At 35.8% G+C, this 18,999-nt stretch overlaps 2 protein-coding genes and 1 pseudogene across 2 annotated transcripts; 2 read left to right on the forward strand and 1 right to left on the reverse strand.

Moving 5' to 3' along the window:
- Positions 1-2,798: 2,798 nt before the first annotated feature.
- LOC147515468 (uncharacterized) lies at positions 2,799-4,623 on the forward strand. Its single transcript, XM_086592924.1, has 2 exons — positions 2,799-3,033; positions 3,359-4,623. The coding sequence occupies exons 1-2, from the start codon at positions 2,799-2,801 to the stop codon at positions 4,621-4,623; spliced, it is 1,500 nt and encodes a 499-aa protein (XP_086449050.1).
- Positions 4,624-6,864: 2,241 nt separating this feature from the next.
- On the forward strand, positions 6,865-7,822 carry LOC147515469 (uncharacterized; annotated as a pseudogene).
- Positions 7,823-17,847: 10,025 nt separating this feature from the next.
- LOC147515470 (uncharacterized) lies at positions 17,848-18,672 on the reverse strand. The gene has a single exon (XM_086592925.1). The coding sequence runs from the start codon at positions 18,670-18,672 to the stop codon at positions 17,848-17,850; it is 825 nt and encodes a 274-aa protein (XP_086449051.1).
- Between the last annotated feature and the right edge of the window lie 327 nt (positions 18,673-18,999).

Below are 18,999 nucleotides of genomic sequence, written 5' to 3' on the forward strand. Positions count from 1 at the left end.
TGAGAGATTATGACCTGGGTAGCTCAGTATATGCCACATTGATAGCGGCGTTAGATAAAATTTCACAGACATTCGGAAGTAGAAGTCCTCAGATTGTAGGATTCACAGGACTTTTAGAGATTTGGTTTTATGAGTACTTTCGAACTCTTTGTCCTAACATAGACATGATTGCTGATACTCGCCCTAGATTTGGTAGTTGGTCAGGGCCTCACTTGACTCGTAACAGGGGGCAAATTAGAAATAATGTCTGTATGGCTCGTGCTCAGATTGATATTAGATCATTGTCATATATTGAGTGGAGACCTTGGCGTTTGACTACTGTCTTTGACAATCCAGTTGTGCAGCATGCTTGTGTGTTGTCACGTCACAGAGTTGTTATTGTCGCACGTGACTATAAGATTTGGTAATGTGGCGACAGATATTGGAGGCAGATGACTGGACGTTATGGAGTTCCATGTGCTCCCATGCGAGATGTTAGTGATGCAAAGTTATAGGGTAGAACTCAAGTTCATGAAGTTCATGTTAGTGGTGGTCCTTGGCCAGATGCGTCTTCTTTTGTTGTTGAGCAGACTGCTGATCAGTATTATAGATGGTGGAACCATGTCTCTATGGGTCTGTTGTTGCCCTCTATTGGTCGGGCTAGCAACTTCGAGTTTGTGGGCGTGGAAGGGATGAGACGTGAGCTATGTATTCCTCATCCGCCACAGCCTGTTTACAACCCACAACCTCTGAATATCATCAAGCTCCTGTGTCTGCCAGTAATCCTCAGATGTTTGCCGTGTGTGGACCTGATGGGGAGGCTACTTACATTTCCATTCCTGAGGTGCCTCGTGCTCATTGCCATGAGTTAGAGCCGCAGATTGATCATTATACCACGGTGAGTTTAGTTATTTTATTTTTCTTATTCATTATATATATAATATGTACTCACAATGTATTTTCTTGGATTTTTAGGTTGAGATTCGGGAAAGATATGAGAACCAGATTTGTATGTTTGATGGGATGAGGACTGCCGTGTATCATTATAGCCAAAAAAGGGAGGATGCATATTCTTAGACATATCAGCAATCCCAATGTGCGTATGACGAGACTCGAAAAGCATATGAGGATATTCAGCAGGTGTACACGCAACAACATCAGGGATATGAGGAACTTCAGGCTGAGGTAGTTAACCTTCATGCAAATAGAGAAGATCTTGATTCTCAGGTTAGGAACTTAGAGGAGCAGCTTAGGAATATCCAAATAGAGAGAGGATAGGGATCGAGTGGTAAGGGGCGTAAGAAGAGAGCTAAATAAATTTTATGTAATATGATAGGTTTTGGATCATTTTGGATATTATATCATAATCATAGATTTTGGATTGCACAATTCTTAATTTTTTAATTTCTTTAATTTTTTCGATTTTGGATCACAATTCTTAATTTCTTCAATTGCACAATTCTTAATTTCTTAACTTCTATGCACAATTCATAATTTCTCAAGTTTTATGCACCACAGTTCTAATTTTAAGAAAAAACGCACGCGGTGTTGGCAAAACCGCGCCAATAGAAGCCCAAGCTCAAGCGGTGTTGGCAAAACCGCACCATAGAAGCCCAAGCCCACGCGGTGTTGGCAAAACCACGTGGTGATTTGATACAGCACCAAACCTGCTGGAACCAAATATTGGCCAATTTGGTGTTTGGTTTGGTGTTTTCATCAACATGTGACTTTCCTGAAGTTGAAAAAACACCAAATTATTTTGGTGTTTGATGCTAGGTTGACATCACTCCTAAAGATGCTCTTATAATTAGAATTTGATATTTCAGCTTAGAAAGTTAGAATTCAACATCAAGTAATTATTTTATCATCCGTGGCACGGTATGCTTTTTGTGATTGGAAATCATTTTGCAGGTGCCAACTAGCAAAGTTAAATTTTTGGGTGATGATACTAGAAGCCTGGGGCTCAAACCCCGCCCGCACCAAAGGGTTACTGATCTCGTTTTTAAAACAAGCTTTTCAATCAAAAAAAAAAAATAGTAAATCTTTTGATGGTTAATCCATAATAACCAAATGAGTAATATACTCCATTATAGGCAGTGGAGGAGCCAGGGGGCCAGAGTACGCCCTGGCTCACCCTCAATTTTCAACCCAAAAAAAAAAGTAGTTTTACTGTTTGTAGAAACTGAAAAACATAGCTAACTAAATGACAAAAGTACGTAAAGTACTACAGTCCTTAACGACTCAGCAGTGTCTTTTAGAATTTAGACTATGGCACTTTAGACTATTACCGACTTACCCCCGTGACTCAATAGTATCCAAACTTGAATTAGAATTTAGACCATGACTCAACAGTATTGAACTTGAACTAAAACCAACAAAAACAAAATAAAAAAGCACAAAACACACACGAAAACCAAACAAAAAAAAAACACCAATACCTTACTCAAGTTTGACTCTTTGCCTAATAAAAAAGTTATACAAAATTACAAAACCCACTCCCCACTTACCAACTTTTTCACAATTTCACTTTTTTCTCTCTGTTATTTTAATTAGCTATCCATAATTTGATTAATTTCTAAAGTTTGCTAGGTAAGCCTAATATTATTAAATTTCTTGTCTTATTTTTTATCTTTTCATGTTAAGTTGATTCCTAAACCATGTTTTTTAGTTTTTTTGTATTCTTTTTGTGAATTCATTAAACCACATATTTTTATTTAATTTTTTTTTTTGTGAATATCATAATAATATTGGTGGTTTATTTTAATTAGTGCAATTTCAATTCAGTTGATTAATGGTTTATTTTAATTATTTAAACAGATATGTTAAAGTATTTGATCAAAGGAAAGTCGTTGCCCGCTCAACCTACCCAACCACCTAATAACACAAATAATGTTGTCAATGTTAAAGTAGGATCCTCCTCAAAGCGAAGTCACCAAGAAATTGAGGATGGTGGTGTTGAACAACCCACGTCAAAACGGGTTCAACGTGAAAATCGTGAAGAACTTGACTTGTCTAGTCTTCAGGGAGACCCTGCACAGAGGAAAAAGATTTCAGGTGAGAAGAACATATTTGCTTAGGGGTCCTTGCCAGCCTAATCATGCTTTTCCTCCAAGAACAAGAGGTAAGAGAATCCGACGCTTTCAAAAAGAGTGGTATGAGGAGTTTAGTTGGTTGGAATATAGTATTCACGAGGATGCCGCGTTTTGTCTATATTGTTATATGTTTAAACCTAATAAGGGGGCACAAGGAGGTGGAGATGTTTTTTCTCACAGGGGGTTTACTAATTAGGAAAGAAAAACCAAATTAAAAGAGCACGTTGGAGGACCAAATAGTGCTCATAATATTGCTTACAGGGCATCACATGCTTTGTTAAATCAAGAGCAGCATATCGAGACATTTCTTCACAGACAATCTGACCAAGTTCGAAGGGATTATCGAATACACCTAACTGCAATAACTGATTGCATTAGGTTTCTTTTGAGACAAGGTTTAGCTTTCCGTGATCATGATGAATCAGATGAGTCAATCAATAAAGGTAATTTTCTTGAACTTATACGATTTATGAAAGATCATAACGAAGTCATTAAGAAAGTTCTTGATAATGCTTCTAAAAGTCGAAAATTGACCTCGCCTGATATCCAAAGAGATATTGTGAATTTGGCTGCTGTGGAAACTACAAATGTTATTCTAAAAGATTATGGGAATTCATTGTTTGCTATTTTAGTTGATGAAGCACGTGATATATCAATTAAGGAGCAAATGGCAGTTGTTTTGCGTTATGTCGACAAGAAATGTTGCGTGATTGAGAGATTTTTTGGAGTTGTGCATGTTAAGGAAATTAGTGCAGTAACACTTAAAAAGGCAATCGATGAGTTGTTCTCCAAGCATGGGTTGAGCATATCTAGACTACGTGGACAAGGGTATGATGGGGCCAACAATATGCAAGGTGATTTGAATGGCCTAAAAGCACTTGTAATGAAGGAGAATGAGTCTGCATTTTATATTCATTGTTTTGCCCATCAACTTCAGTTAGCCCTTGTAGTAGTTGCAAAGAACCATGAGTCAATCGCTAACCTTTTTAGTATTCTCTCTAATGTGGTAAATACTGTTGGAGCATCATGTAAGCGACGGGATATGTTGCGAGATGCAATGAAGGCTAAAGTTGTTGCAGCGTTACAAAGCGGAGAAATTTCAAGTGGCAAAGGGTTGAATCAAGAGACTAGTCTTAAACGATCTGGTGACACTCGATGGGGCTCACACTATTATACACTTCTTGGCATGATAACCACTTATGGTTCAGTAGTTGATGTGCTTGATAATGTAGCGGAAAATGGTTCAAGCTCGGAACAAAGAGGTGAGGCTTACGGATTATTGGATTCAGTGCAGTCTTTTGAATTTATCTTCAATTTGCATTTGATGAAAGCGATACTAGGAATTAGCAATGATTTGTCAAAGGCTTTACAGCGTGAGGGCCAAGACATTGTTAATGCCATGACTCTTGTTAAAATAACAAAGGTACGCTTACAGGCGATGAGAGATGATGGGTGGGATAGTCTCCTGATTGAAGTTTCTTCACTATGTGCCAAACATGATGTGGTTGTTCCAAATATGGAAGAGAGGTATATGGCTCGAGGGAGGTCTTGACGAAGAGCAGAAGGAAACACCAATTTACATTACTATCGTGTTGGATTATTCTATCACTGTATTGATTTGCAAATTCAAGAGTTAAACGACCGGTTTAATGAAGCAAACACAGAATTACTTCTTTGTATGGCATGTCTTGATCCTAGTAAATCGTTTGTTGCTTTCGATAAGCAAAAGTTGATCCGTTTTGCTCGACTTTATCCCGATGATTTTTCAGAGATAGATCAAATAGAATTAGCGGATCAGCTTGAGAATTATATCATTGATGTATGTTCCGATACTAAGTTTGGTGAAATAAATGGAATTAGCGGCCTAGCCAAAAAAATGGTTGAGACGAAGAAAGACATTGTGTACCCACTTGTTTATTTGTTGATTAAGTTGGCGTTGATTTTACCTATTGCTACTGCCACTTTGGAGAGAGCATTTTCTGCTATGAATATCATAAAGAATCGTCTGCACAATCGGATGGCAGATGAATGGTTGAATGATTGTTTAATAACATATATTGAAAAAGAAGTTTTTGATAACATTGATACCGAGTTGATCTTACAACGCTTCTAGAAAATGAAAAAGAACGACGAAAAAGAAGGTTGCCGATGACAACTATGAACAAGTACTTATTTAGATTTGATTTTTTTTTCCAATACATTAATATATATTTTATTATTATTATTATTATTATTTTGTATGCTTAGTTTTTGTCTTGCTGGCTCACCCTCACTTACTTTTATGGCTCCGCCACTGATTATATGATTTGGCTCGAGGTTCGGTTCAAAATGTTTAAAGTCTAGTTAGGCCATAAATTATTATCTGAGGTACTCGACTAGTATTGTAACCATTGTTTGAGCCCATCAAGAGGTAGTAAAATGTTGGGGCATGGATTAGTTCTTTTCTTGTTCTTTAGGAAGTGCAATTTATTATAAACATTTAGAGATCAATCGCTTGAGACGTTTATCCGATTTTATCCTGTGGATCCATTGAAGATCCAACGAAATTTTGAAAATCCTGGTAAGGTTTACATTTGTTTACTAAACCTAGACTAAATTTCCCAAATTCTAGAGGAATACATATCACCTCACAACATAAACATAGACTTCGCTATAAAGAAACTGAATAGAAGTCTGGAAAGTATAAAATTGCGGATTCGTTAATGCAGCAAACATAGAACAAACGTAATCTGCTTCAAAATTTTCTTTATAACTTCATAGGAAAGTTAATGCAAACTGAAAACACATAAAAGGAAAAAGCTTACAAGTGACATAATCCACACGAGTTCCAGTCTAATACGGTTCCAGAAATATTATTATTTAGGATGGAAAAAGGACAGAAATGATATCATGCATGATATTCTGGCTGAGAACCTCATAGCCCTGCCATAGAGGTGTGAAAAAAAAAATTTAGTACACTAATCATAAAATAAGTATAATACCTACTAAGAGCATCTTTAGCAGTGCAACCAAAAAAACACCAAAATTTTGAACCAAAAAAACACCAAACCAAAAAAACACCAAGCAACTTCAGGAGTAATATCAAAAAAACACCAAGCAACTACGCGGTTTTGCCAAAACCGCTAAAAAAAATAAATCGGCGAGTCCAAGCCCACGCGGTTTTTCTAAAACCACGCGGGTTTCCAGAAACCGCGTGCTATAACCATTTAACTCCCTTGGTTTTGTGATGTTCTCTTCATTTTTCATGTTCCCTCTCATCTAAACTCATCTCCTTGAGCCAAAAAAAAAAAAAAAAAACACAACCAAAACTCTTGAAGATTTTTTCAATGGATCATTCATCTTCTTCTGATTCTTTATCAAGCTCGAGTTCGAGTTTGAGCTCTTCAAATGATAACATTACAATTAAAACTCGTAAATTAGTGGCTATTGCTCTACCTTTGGTTCGACATCGTCCCGAGTTTATTATACGTCGTCGAAGAAGCGAGTCTTTTATAGACCACATGGTGGTTCGAAGAAAGGAAGAAAATATAAGAATCGTCAGTACGAGGCAACACTAGCTCGTGTAAATGCTAACTACTTCGGCGCAAATCCTATATTTCGTGACCACGACTTTCGACGCCGATTTCGTATGGATCAATCATTATTTACTCGTATTTTCAATTATCTTAATCATGCATAATGTACCATATTTTCAACAAACAGTTAATTGTGCGGGTAAGTTTGGGATTAACCCAAAAATAAAAGTAATTGCTGCTATACGAATGCTTGCTTATGGGCTGATCTAGTAGATGATATGTTACATGTTGCTGAGCCAACTGTTCATGAATGCATGCGCTATTTCTGTGATGGAATTATTAGAATTTTTGGAGGTGAATACTTGCGCAAACCAAATGCTGCAGATATTCAACGTTTGCTTAAAGAGTCTGAGGAACGTGGATGGCCTGGAATGCTAGGAAGCATTGATTGCATGCACTGGCAATGGAAGAATTGCCCATCCGCGTGGCAAGGGTCTCACACTGGCCATAAGCATAAACTAACAGTGATTTTGGAGGCAATTGCCGATCGTGACGCATGAATTTGGCATGCTTTTTTTGGAATGGCGGGTTCTCACAATGATCTTAATGTGCTTGACCGCTCACCAATATTTGATGATATAGTCAATGATGAAGATATTCCTTGTAACTACACTGTGAATGACCATCATTATGATATGGGCTATTACTTGGCTGACGGTATTTATCCTAATTATGCCACTTTGATTCAAACGATTGATAAACCGACTATTACACAAGACAAACATTTTGCAAAGAAGCAAGAAGCTGCTAGAAAAGACATAGAGCGGGCGTTTGGTATATTACAGTCGCGTTGGGCTATTTTAGCGAATCGGTGCAGATTATGGTATTTGGAGAACATGGCTACTGTTATGAGGGCTTGCATTATTTTACACAATATGATTGTGGAAGATGAACGCGAAACGGATATCCCGCAGTATATTCCTGATTTGGAAATACCAAGTAGAGAAGGTGCTCCTGAAGATCAACGCCACTTTGTTCTATCTCGTTGGGCATCTGGCGTCGAGAGGGTTCGTTCAAAAGTTGTTCATGATAGATTGAAGAATGACTTGGTCGAGCATTTGTGGAGTAGGCGTGGGCGGACTTGATTTCTATTTTTATTTGCACTTCATTTAGACTTTGTGTTTATTTATCGTTTCAATTTCTATGTATTTGTGTTCTAAGTTTATTTCTATGTATTTGTGGTTTTATGAAAGGATTTCTGTATATGAGAATTTTGAAAATACAATTTTTTTTTGGAATGATAAAAAATATCAGCTTTAAATTAAAAGAAAATATTCAATTAAAATACATTCTAATTAAAATTAAAATACAAACTAAAATTAAAGTACGTCATTAATTAAAAGACATAAATTAAAAGACAAATTAAAATACTCAAATTAAAAAACATACAAACTCAAATTAAAAGACATATAAACTCAAATTTAGACTATGCACTACTTTGACTACTACTAGTGATATTGCCAAGTCGATTCTTCATTTTTTGTAAAATTTCTGCCCTTTTGAGTTGCCAAATTTCGCGCTCGTCTTCGGGTAATCCTTCTAATTTCATTCTTAATATTTTCTCATAATTTTCATCTTCTCGAACTCGGAGCGCATCTTTTTTCAATTGAAGTTTTTCTTTTTGGATTTGAAGCTTCCAATCCATCGAACTTTTCTTCAATTGAAGTTTTTCGAATTCCATCTCATCTTTCTTCAACTGTCTTTGAGCTTCCAATTCATAGCCTTCTTTGGTGGTTTTAGAAAGTTCCATCAGAAAAGCATCAAGTTTCTTAGCGGATTCCTCCACTTTAGAATCAACTTCTTCTTTCTCTTTTTGCTTTCTCTTTTTGCTTTCTTTTTTGGTCTTCTTTCTTTCCAAGAGGTCTATCCTCAAGCCCATGAACTTGGTGTGGATCATAATCCATTGGTTGAGTTGTCGCAGTTGATATTGGAATTGATGAACCTCCTTCTCCACTATTTGACTTCGACTTTTTGTTGGGATGCAAATCATTTATCAACTGTAGCCTCTTCCATTTGGGTTGAGTTTTTCACCATATTATAGCATTGCATCCACTTCCAAACCCCATTATGCATCGCATATGCACTTATTGCTTCTTCAACCTACCAATTAAGCAAAAACTAAATTAGAATTGAAAAATATATTTGTTAATCAAAATAACAAATAAAAAGTAAATACTTACCATCATATTGTCATTATAGCCACTTGGAGGAGATGCTTGAATTTTAGAAAGAATAGCATGAAACTTGTTGATATTAGCTTGAATAATAGACCAACGGTGTTTCATACCCGTCAAGTTATTAGGTCATTCTTCCCTAAATTTGCATGAAATGCATTTAGAATTCTAGCCCAAAAATCGTTCGACTTTTGCTCATTTCCTATTACACCATCTTGACTAACTTGTAGCCAACTATTGGTGAGAGAAATATCTTCTTCTTATATCCATGAAGCCCCTCTTGATTTTGATTTTGGTTCTTGACTCATTGTTGTTTTAAGAATAGAGAGTAAAAAGTAGAGAATAAAGACTAGAGAGTAGAGAAAAGAAGTGAGTGTAAAAATATGGGGTAAGTGTTTCAATTTATAGGGTTAGAAAGATATAGCCGTTTTTTGCCTGTTGGTGTAATTGAGAGCGCGCGGTTTTAGGAAAACCGCGCGGTTTTGCCAAAACCGCGCCATGGAAGCCCATTTAGCAGTGCAGGCCCACGCGGTTTTGGCAAAACCGCGCGGTGTTTCTAAAACCCGTAAGTGATTTGATACAGCATCAAACCTAGAACCAAATATTGGTCGATTTGGTGTTTTTTTGGTATTTTCATCAACATGTAGTACTGCTGAAGTTGAAAAAACACCAAATTCTTGATGTTTGATGCTAGGTTGATATTACTGCTAAAGATGCTCTAATAAGATATTACTATGTTAGATACTTTGGCACATAGTACAAAATATCATGATATGGGTATTTATCGATACTCAATTTATCGATATGTATTGTGGATATATCTCTATTTTTGGAGATATTTGACATTGTTTCACATGCAAATATTATGGATATATCCAAAATATCGTAGATATTGTGGATATTTCTTGATATATCATGATACATTATTTATATTTATTTAAAATATAATGATAAATATTAAATAAAATTGTTACATATATAAAATATCACCAAATATCTCCAAATATCACAAAATATCACAAATATCATCGAAATATCAATGATATTTCCAATTGTATATATCTCTAAACATATCGTGATATTTATATATCTTTCTCTGAAATTTCAATTCCGATATTTTATACTATGCTTTGGCATATACATAAAACAACCACTTGAACCACATGCAATCAAGGAAGGAATATTACTCATAAAATAATTTGCACTGTCATGTATGGAAGCATTCACATCATTATCCACTAGTAAGAACTATGTATATATAGATGAACCGAACCACTAAGTAGATGCCAAACTGCAAGGAAGTATGGTAAAAGCTTGCTTATACACCAGCAGCAAGTGTGTCAACTCCCACAGTGCCTCCTGAACTACAATGTTTTGCCGGTATTGGTTTAAGCTTAATGATATATATATATATATATATATATATATATATAAAATATATATATATATATATATATATATATATATATATATATATATATGGTATTATCGAAAAAAAAAAAAAAAAACTTGCTTATACACAAAAACTGATCCTCCTATGGTATCATATTAAAAAAGTGTCCACTTGACCACTTCCCAGAGGCCCAGGACTCAATAGCCCAGAGGACAGTATAGTGCCCCTTGTTTAATCTATGGACTTAGAAGTTACCATGCTCACAAGGTGAACACTTGAAAAAAACTAATATTATCAATTTATTACTTCATATAGAGAGATAATCAATGGTCAAGACACTAACGAAGTTGAACAACTTATAAGGCCATAAGGGAACATAACTTTAATAAAATTTAGGTTGTGTTTAATAGGAAGTGATTGTTCATACACCAGACAAAACCAACATGTTCCTGCATTGCAATAAAATTCATAAACACTCGTCATGGACGAGTCTCTTCAACAACGAATTGCTCCAAACATGTGAGTCGTGATGTTTTGGGCTGTGTGCGTTGTCGGTTGGCGATAAAAAGGATTAACTGGATATAACTGGTAGAAACGGAGGAGAGGATAGGTAGAAAATGCTTAACCAAAAAATATAATGAAACCAACAATTCAGGGTTAAATAGAACATGTGCACCTATCCTGTTTGGGAGCCTGAAATTTAGGGCCGCACTCAATTAATTGCCTTGTTAATAGTTGCATCTTAATGGAAGAGTGGACAGATCTTCAGATCTTAACAACCGATTCAAATAATCTCTACAGTATATGATAGCCGGGTCTTTTGGAGGCACACTTTTCAACTGAATAGTGTATTTCTAATCTCTCTATTTTAAGATTTTAGAACCACATTCCTTAATTATTCTAATCAGCTATTTCATTTTTAAACAATTTACAAAAAACTTTGTCACTTTACAGAAATTAGAATTAGCTTCATATTATTTAAAATAATTTAGAAAACCTCCTTTAGCCCTTCCTAATGTTTTTATATTATTTTTTTAGATTAGAACTAGAATTCAAAAAATCCTACTATCCCAGAGATAGATGTTAGAGCGACAGGTTTAAATACTTGAAAAAACACCAATGCGTAGCACGATTCATGTACTTGTTAACAAAAATGGTATTTGAGAAGATCAAGATGGGATGTAGTCGATCTATTTTCCTGACATAAATCTCATTCCAAACGAGAGTGATATATATGTGCATAGATGCCAAATCCAAATCCAACTAACTAAAGATATTCATTCCAATTGTTTCTTAATTTTCTCTTTCTTTCAACCACATTAGCTTCTATACGGTGAATTCATCTTTCACTGATCTTTGATGTACGTACTTTACTGGTATTAAGTTCATGCGGACCACACTCCCCTGAACCACCTTTTAATTATTATCGGAAAAAAAAAGTTAATGCGGGCCAACTTCCATACATGCTATACGTCTAGCTTGACAGATAGGAAATGTACTTACACAATGTATTCTCAAAATTATGATTACAATTTTTAATTTTTATGCCCCAATTTAAGCCTACAATTCTTTACCTCTCGGGCACATCGCTTTTTTTTTTTTTTACTATTTTTTTTTAATGAAAACTAGATATTCGTGTTTTGCAGTAGACGCTCTAGTCAAACCTAGGTATGATTAATTACGTAATAACCAACATTTTACACCCGCAATTAAAATTTACTTCTTTTTCCTCAACATATCGAAACTTGAAAACTTAATATTTATCTCCTACGATGGCCCCTACTCCCCTCTACCCAAGCAAAAGTCTGATTTGTTACTTAAAAACCCACATTTATAACCTAATTTAATTTGTTTTCCCTCAACACATCGTAGTCTTTTATATAAATATTGATTCATTAAAAATTGGATACTCATTGCTAAACAACCAACATTTACGCCCCAATTTAAACCTACTATTCGTTTCCCCTTGGCACATCGAATGTGTTTTTTTTGTTCTAAAATAGACGCCCCAGTCAAGCCTAGGTATGATTGATTACATAATAACCAACATTTTACACCCGCAATTAAAAAAAATTTTTCCTCGACACATTGAAACTTGAAAACTGAATATTTATCTGCTACGATGGCCTTTACTCCTCTCTACCCAAGCTAAGGGTGTAATACGGGGCGGGGTGGGTCAACCGTGGGTCAAATAGTGATGGGTCGGGCGGGGCGGGTCTAGGAGATACAAATCCAGTGGTCCCTGATGAGGCGGGGCAGGGAGGGTTGAAGTGTCATGTCTTAGTACCATCACCCGGCCTGTCGGGTCAGCTTACGGGGGCGGGTCATCCGGGTCGAGTGGAAATTATCATTTTAACCTAATTTCAAAAAAAAAAAAAAAAAAAACTTTCTAATTCTACAAGTAATATATTTCCAATTCACAACATAGAGAAAAAAATGGAATCAATCAATGAAAAATAAACAAAAATAAAAAAACGTTAACTTGAACCCAAAACCATATCTGCAAATTTGAAACTTCTTTATCGTGATTTACCATTTGTAAATTGATTATTTTCCATAGCATGATAAAATGAAGATGAGAGCGAGGATCTATGGTACAAAATACTAAAATATAAACTAAAAGAATTTGAAATTAATACAAGGATAAATAATTCATCTTCTCCAAAATTCGAAAGTTGAATTTGAACTTTTTATATTTGTCAAATATTCAAACTTGAATATTTGAAATTGATGTTGAACTCATAAGTTTGTGTTCATATCTCTCAAATTCCTACAAAAGTTAAAAGAAAATATAAACAAAATACAAAAATATTAGACTTGAGTCTTGAAATTGTGCGGGTCAACAGGGTTGGGTTAATAGCTTTTGACACGGTGTGGGTCGGGCAGCTTGACGGATCGGGTTTGAACATAGAACCTACACCCATAGCCCGACCGCGTAAAAACGGTAACAGGGCGGGGCGGGTCTATTTTTGGGTCAGTGCGAGTTTGGGTGGCGGGTGAAGACCGGGTGCCCTACCTAGTGGTGTCAAATGGGCTGGGCCGGGCTGGCCCGACCCTCAAACAATGAAGCCCTCATGCTTTAAGGGCCGGACCAGCCCTACCCTCATTTACTTCGAGGGCCGGGTCGGGTCGGGCCAATGCTTAAATCTCGAAAGCCTTTACCCGCCCCCCTCAACCCTCGAGGGCCAAACGTGAGGGCCGGATACTATGTTATACATTTGATTTACAAAATAAATTTAGAAACATTAGTTAAAAATGATAAAATCGAATGCACTTCACAATTAAACCTTCAAACTACTAAAATTTTTTGTTAAAGTTGTATTAGTCAATTAAGATCAATTAAATTCATTTCATAAAATATTATAATGAAATTATAAGGTTGGCAAACTTAATAGATAAACATTTTTTTAAGTGATTTTTAGCATATTAATGTTAAAATGAAATATATTGTAAATTTTTTTATTAAAATATATGTAATAAATGTTGAGGGCCTAATGAGGGCCGGGCTTAAGGGAGGGCTTAAGTTTCATAGTCTAGGCCCATACCCTCCCCTCAAAGGCTTGAAGGCCGGGTCGGCTCAGCCCACGAATGTGTGAGGGCCTCATTTTGAGGGCTTTTTGGGCCCATGGGCCGGGTCGGGGCGGGCGGGCTAAGGGTTTGAGGGCCATTTTGACACCCCTAGCCCTACCGGATGATGGGTCAACGACTTTTTTTTACACTCCTAACCCAAGCACAAGTCTGATTTGTTACTTAAAAACCCACATTTATAACCTAATTTAATTTGTTTTCCTTCAACACATCGTAGTCTTTTATACAAATATTGATTCATTAAAAATTGGATACTCATTGTTAAACAACCAACATTTACGCCCCAATTTAAACCTACTATTCGTAATTAATTTTTTTTTCCTCGACACATCGAAACTTGTTTAGTATATATTATTTTGATGAAAACTAAATACTAATGACATATAATAGACCGCAACTACGCTTATGTTTGAATTGATTACTTAACAACTAACATTTACGTATGACACCAATTTAAATATAATTTTCTATTTTTCTCACTTACAAACTATAATAGGCTCCCTGCTAGACATCGATCACTTATTGCCCTAATTTAAATATAATATTGTTTTCCTCAGCACATCAAACGATTTTTTTTTTTTTTTTATCAACAACGAAATACTTATGGTCAACAATCCCAACTAAGTCTAGGTGTGATTGATTACTTAACAAACAACCTTTACGTACACCTCAATTTAAATATAATTTTTCCTCAGCATATTGAAGCTTTTTTGTTTTTTGTTTTTACTATATATTGTTTTCGTTGAAAACTGAATACATGTGGCCTATAATAGTTCTCATTGAGTATTTTTGAGGTTCTTTGTGAATTGAATATTTTATACTTGTATGGAATGTTTTTTCATAATCGATATATATGACTGTATGATTGGTTTTTGATGTCTTTTCCAGCCTTTTCAGCTTTTGCAGTTTGATAGTGTATCTTTGTTAGTGTTTTTTATTTTTTATTTATATTTATTAGTAAACGTGGATTGATTAATTAATTTGAAATACCTTTTTTTTTTTTCTAGACCATCGTTCTTTGTTTCAGAAACTACTTCGACTCTCGCGTGGGTAGTCACACTTCACTTTTGGTGAGGTTTGGTTACTACTCATTGAGGCGTTATTGCCTTGTCTACGCAGGTCCTCTTTTACCCTTAGGAGCTGGCTGCTACTCTACGGACACGAACTCGGACTCTGAGCTCTTTTATTGAGGTTTTTCAGGCTACTTTAGCTAGAGGAGGAGTTTTTTCATTGTACTCAGGGTCTGCGAGCAGCGTTCTAAAGGCTGTTTTGATAAGAGCGGTGCAGTTTGGGTTGCTTAGCACTTGGAGAGTTGAGCGCGAGTCGAGAGAGGGGGACGAGGTATGAAATATAAGTTAATGTCTGATGTTGTATTTATGTGATTTATTCTTTTTGCAGTAGTTTAAATGCGTATTATTTGTTTTAAATTAGCAATAAATATTACATTTAGGAGTTATGTTTAGTTTTGCACTCTCGAGTTATGAGCATGTGTTGAATTTGCACCAGGCAGTTTTGGAAACAAGCGACCCTATATTTAGATTCAAGTGTGTCTCCAAAAGCTGGAAAATTTTGATCACTGATTCGTCTTTTACTAACTGATACATAAAAAGATGGACATCACTCCATCCGGATCTCACGGGATTTTTTTTGCAGAACAGGTTGGATCAAAGGTCAACATGGAGGAAATTCTGACTTCATTGATACTAGTCACTACAACAAAAATGACATATGACATCACTAATTTTACATCACTTTCAGTGAAGTGGTGTCATAAGAAAACTATGACATCACTTTTCTCAGCATGTGATGTAATAATTATTACAATTTTTTTTAACATCATTTATTTCAGAAGCTGACGTAGTAGAGTTGTACAACATCATTTTAAAAAATGTTGTGATAGTGACGTAGTAACACGTTTTACGTCACTCGTTGTGTCACTTATAAAGTGATACAATATCTATGTATTCAACATCACTTTAAAAGTGTTGTCACTCACCGTGTCACTTATAAAGTAATGTAATATCTATGTATTCAACATCACTTTAAAAGTGACTTTGCCAAGTTTTCTAAATCACTCACTAGTACAAAATTTGCTTTTTGTCATTTTTTTTTCTTGAAGGTCTTTTGTCACCCGCATAGTGGAAAACGTGACAAGTAGATTTATATACTTGGGCAATTATTTGTGACTGCTTAAGCACATTAAGAGCATCATCAATGCGCTGCTAAATTTTTTTGTGACACATCAGTTTTTTTTGTCGATCCAAATTGCTAAAAACGTGTCAAGTACTAACGCATTTGGATAAAATTTGGGGTTTCTATTTCGGACGGGAATAGTTGTCCCGTTCTAGCCATTTGGGCCCAAAAAAAATCCAGCGTTTTAATTTGTTATTTTAATTTTTTATTAAAAAAAATTGAAAAAGTTATGGATGGCAAAACTTGTCCTGTTCCAATTTCTTGGGCCCCACATCCAAAACTTGTCCCATTTCAATTTCTTGGACCCCACTATGGGACTGGACAACTTGTCCCGTGCGGCTCATTTATATTTTTCTCGCGAATTTGGTTTGGAATTTGACAATTGTTAGAATACAAATCGTGTTTTGGCAGTGCATTGGGGGTAGAATTCTCCAATGATAATGATTTGGCTATGATAGACAAGACCTTAAGTTTTTTAAATTCAGTTAAAGTCCCCACAATGGTCGTCCACTCGAATAATGGCCTTTTCCTTTGTGCTGAGAAGCCACGTAATGGTAGTACAATGTCTAAGTACCCGATCCATTATCTTGTATGTAATTCTGTTACTAAGCAATGTGTTGCCTTGCCTGAACTGCGACATTGCACTTATAAGGCAAGTGCCCTATTGTACTGCTACAATACCGATGACTTTTGTGGCCAGAAGGTTGAATTCAAGGTGTTTTGCTTCATTAAGGAAGGAGAACGTAATATAAAAGTTGAGGTATATTGTTCTAAGGCCGAGTCCAATGGTATTCACTCTGCATCTCTAAAAATGGATTGTAACAGTACTTTAAGGATATATAGAGAGTACGTTTTTGGCACCCAATGGTTTGGACATCCTACGCCACTTCAACTGCCGTAGTTTGAAACCATCATACTTATTACCCCACTTCAATATTTTGGTGGGGACACATGCAATTCCACTCCAGTTCAACTGGCGCCAAATGACATAATTTTTTTTTATACGATGATTTTTTTCAATTCCACTCCATTTCAATTGGCACAGAACGTACTCTCCATTCCTCAATATTACTCTATATATATAGAGTAAAATGAAAATAGAGAGTAAAAACCACCACTTTGCTCTCTACTTTTGAAGGAATAGAGAGCCATTGGACTCAGCCTAAAGAGTCGTTTGTTTTTATGAGCCTCTGAATGTTGAATGCTGGATGCTAAATGGCCCATCCTCTGAATGCTAAATGCTGATTGCTGAATTCTGAAAAACATGTTTGTTTTTTGTTAGAATAACCTGGCTCTGAAGGCTGAATATAAATCATTCGGACAATTTTACTCATGCTATCTATTTTAAACACTAACTTGATTTCTTGTAAAACAAAATATATATTATGTTTGAGGAGGGGAGATAGATTATCGAAGAAAAGAAATGATAAATAAATTTATTTAAAATATATATGTTTTCACAAATATATTTTAACGGTTTATTTTCATATTTTGTTTACTTTCAAAATATATATATATGGATATCATTCACCCAAAAAAATGAAAAAACTCGTGACGCGAACATCAAATTTTGAAGAACCTATATATATATATATATATATATATATATATATATATATATATATATATATATTTTTTTTTTTTGCACTCAAGTAAGGTAATTTTATTAGTGAAAAAAGAGAATGATACAGAGAAAGGGAAAACCTTTTACATCATTCACCACACTTAGGTAAACCTAAAATAAGTTCTATCTGGGACATTCAAGAGATTTCACAAAGTCGCCTAGTACAACTCTAGAGGATTGCATCTTTAGCCAATTGTGAACCTTTTTTTTTCTTCAGTCGGTGCAAAGTTCACTTCTCTCTGTAAGTGTGCGTGATCGCACCCTCTTGGAGTTGTTTGTATGCCCTTCTCCATCTTTGTCTCCATTGCCAAGGACCTTGATTCCCATTGAAAGCAAGAACAACAGCACTAGAATCTGATTCAATCCATATCTTCAGCCATCCTTGACGCACTGCAGTTTCCATAGCAAGTACTATCGCAAAACACTCAGCCTCATAGTTTGTTACCACCCCCAGCCCCATAGCTAAGACTCCAACAACCATGTTTTCACTATTACGACAAACCAGACCACTACCCCCATTCCCAAGATTTCCCAAGGAAGAGCTATCAGTGTTAACTTTCACAGTATACTCATCTGGTGGTATCCAAGACACTTGTTTGCTGCATTCAGTTGGTCTGACTCGACATCGAACGTTAAGTTTACGAAGAAGAACCGGCTCATTTGAATCATTTTTCATGAAGCCTTTTGATAGCATACCTGCTAGGCCAATACTACTCAGAATAAGCTTCTTCATTAGGTGGATTCTGACATTAGCATCCTCGAAAGTGCATTTGTTTCTGACCTTCCAAATCTTGATCAGTGTGTTAATCACCGCAGCCACCCCGAGATCTTGAACCAATGAGCTTTTGGTTTTAGATGCTTCCATCATGCTACCGAAGTTATAATCATATCTTGCCACTTGAAATAAATCGGCAAACCAATCCCAAAGAGATCGAGCTATAGTGTAATTCCAAAAGATATGATTAGCCGTTTTCTCTTGTTGTTTGCACATTCTGCACTTTGACGCAAGGTCCACCCCTTTCTTCTGTACCTTGTCATCAGTAGGAATAGCCATGTGCATGATTTTCCAAGCTAGGCCCTCAAGCCACGGATGAATGTGTCATGCCCATATATATACTTATGCCACGGTGTCTTAGATTCTTTTTTCCTTATCGCCTCAAAAGCAGAACTCACTGAAAAAAATCCCTCTCTATTAGGCTTCCAGATTCTAGTATCCTGCTCATCACCACTTGGCATATGTAGTGTCGAAAGATCCACTCCTAGATTTGAGAAAACCTGAGAGACTGCAGCTGGTATACTCCAATTATTTTCCTCTATGAGATCAGCTACTGATGCCTTTAAAATTCTTCCATCCTAGTTAGGTAGCCGATCTGCAATAGAA

The sequence above is a fragment of the Coptis chinensis genome, chromosome 2 (genome assembly GCF_015680905.1).
Source record: "Coptis chinensis isolate HL-2020 chromosome 2, ASM1568090v1, whole genome shotgun sequence".
Classification (NCBI taxonomy): Eukaryota; Viridiplantae; Streptophyta; class Magnoliopsida; order Ranunculales; family Ranunculaceae; genus Coptis; species Coptis chinensis.

What these genes read in the sequence shown, in the direction of transcription:
- LOC147515468 (XM_086592924.1), top strand. Translation starts at nt 2,799, where the DNA reads ATGTTAAAGTATTTGATCAAAGGAAAGTCGTTGCCCGCTCAACCTACC. An exon ending in ACAGAGGAAAAAGATTTCAG is followed by an intron (nt 3,034 to 3,358) that starts GTGAGAAGAACA and finishes TGTTAAATCAAG; the next exon opens with AGCAGCATATCGAGACATTT.
- LOC147515470 (XM_086592925.1), bottom strand. Translation starts at nt 18,672, where the DNA reads ATGGCTATTCCTACTGATGACAAGGTACAGAAGAAAGGGGTGGACCTT.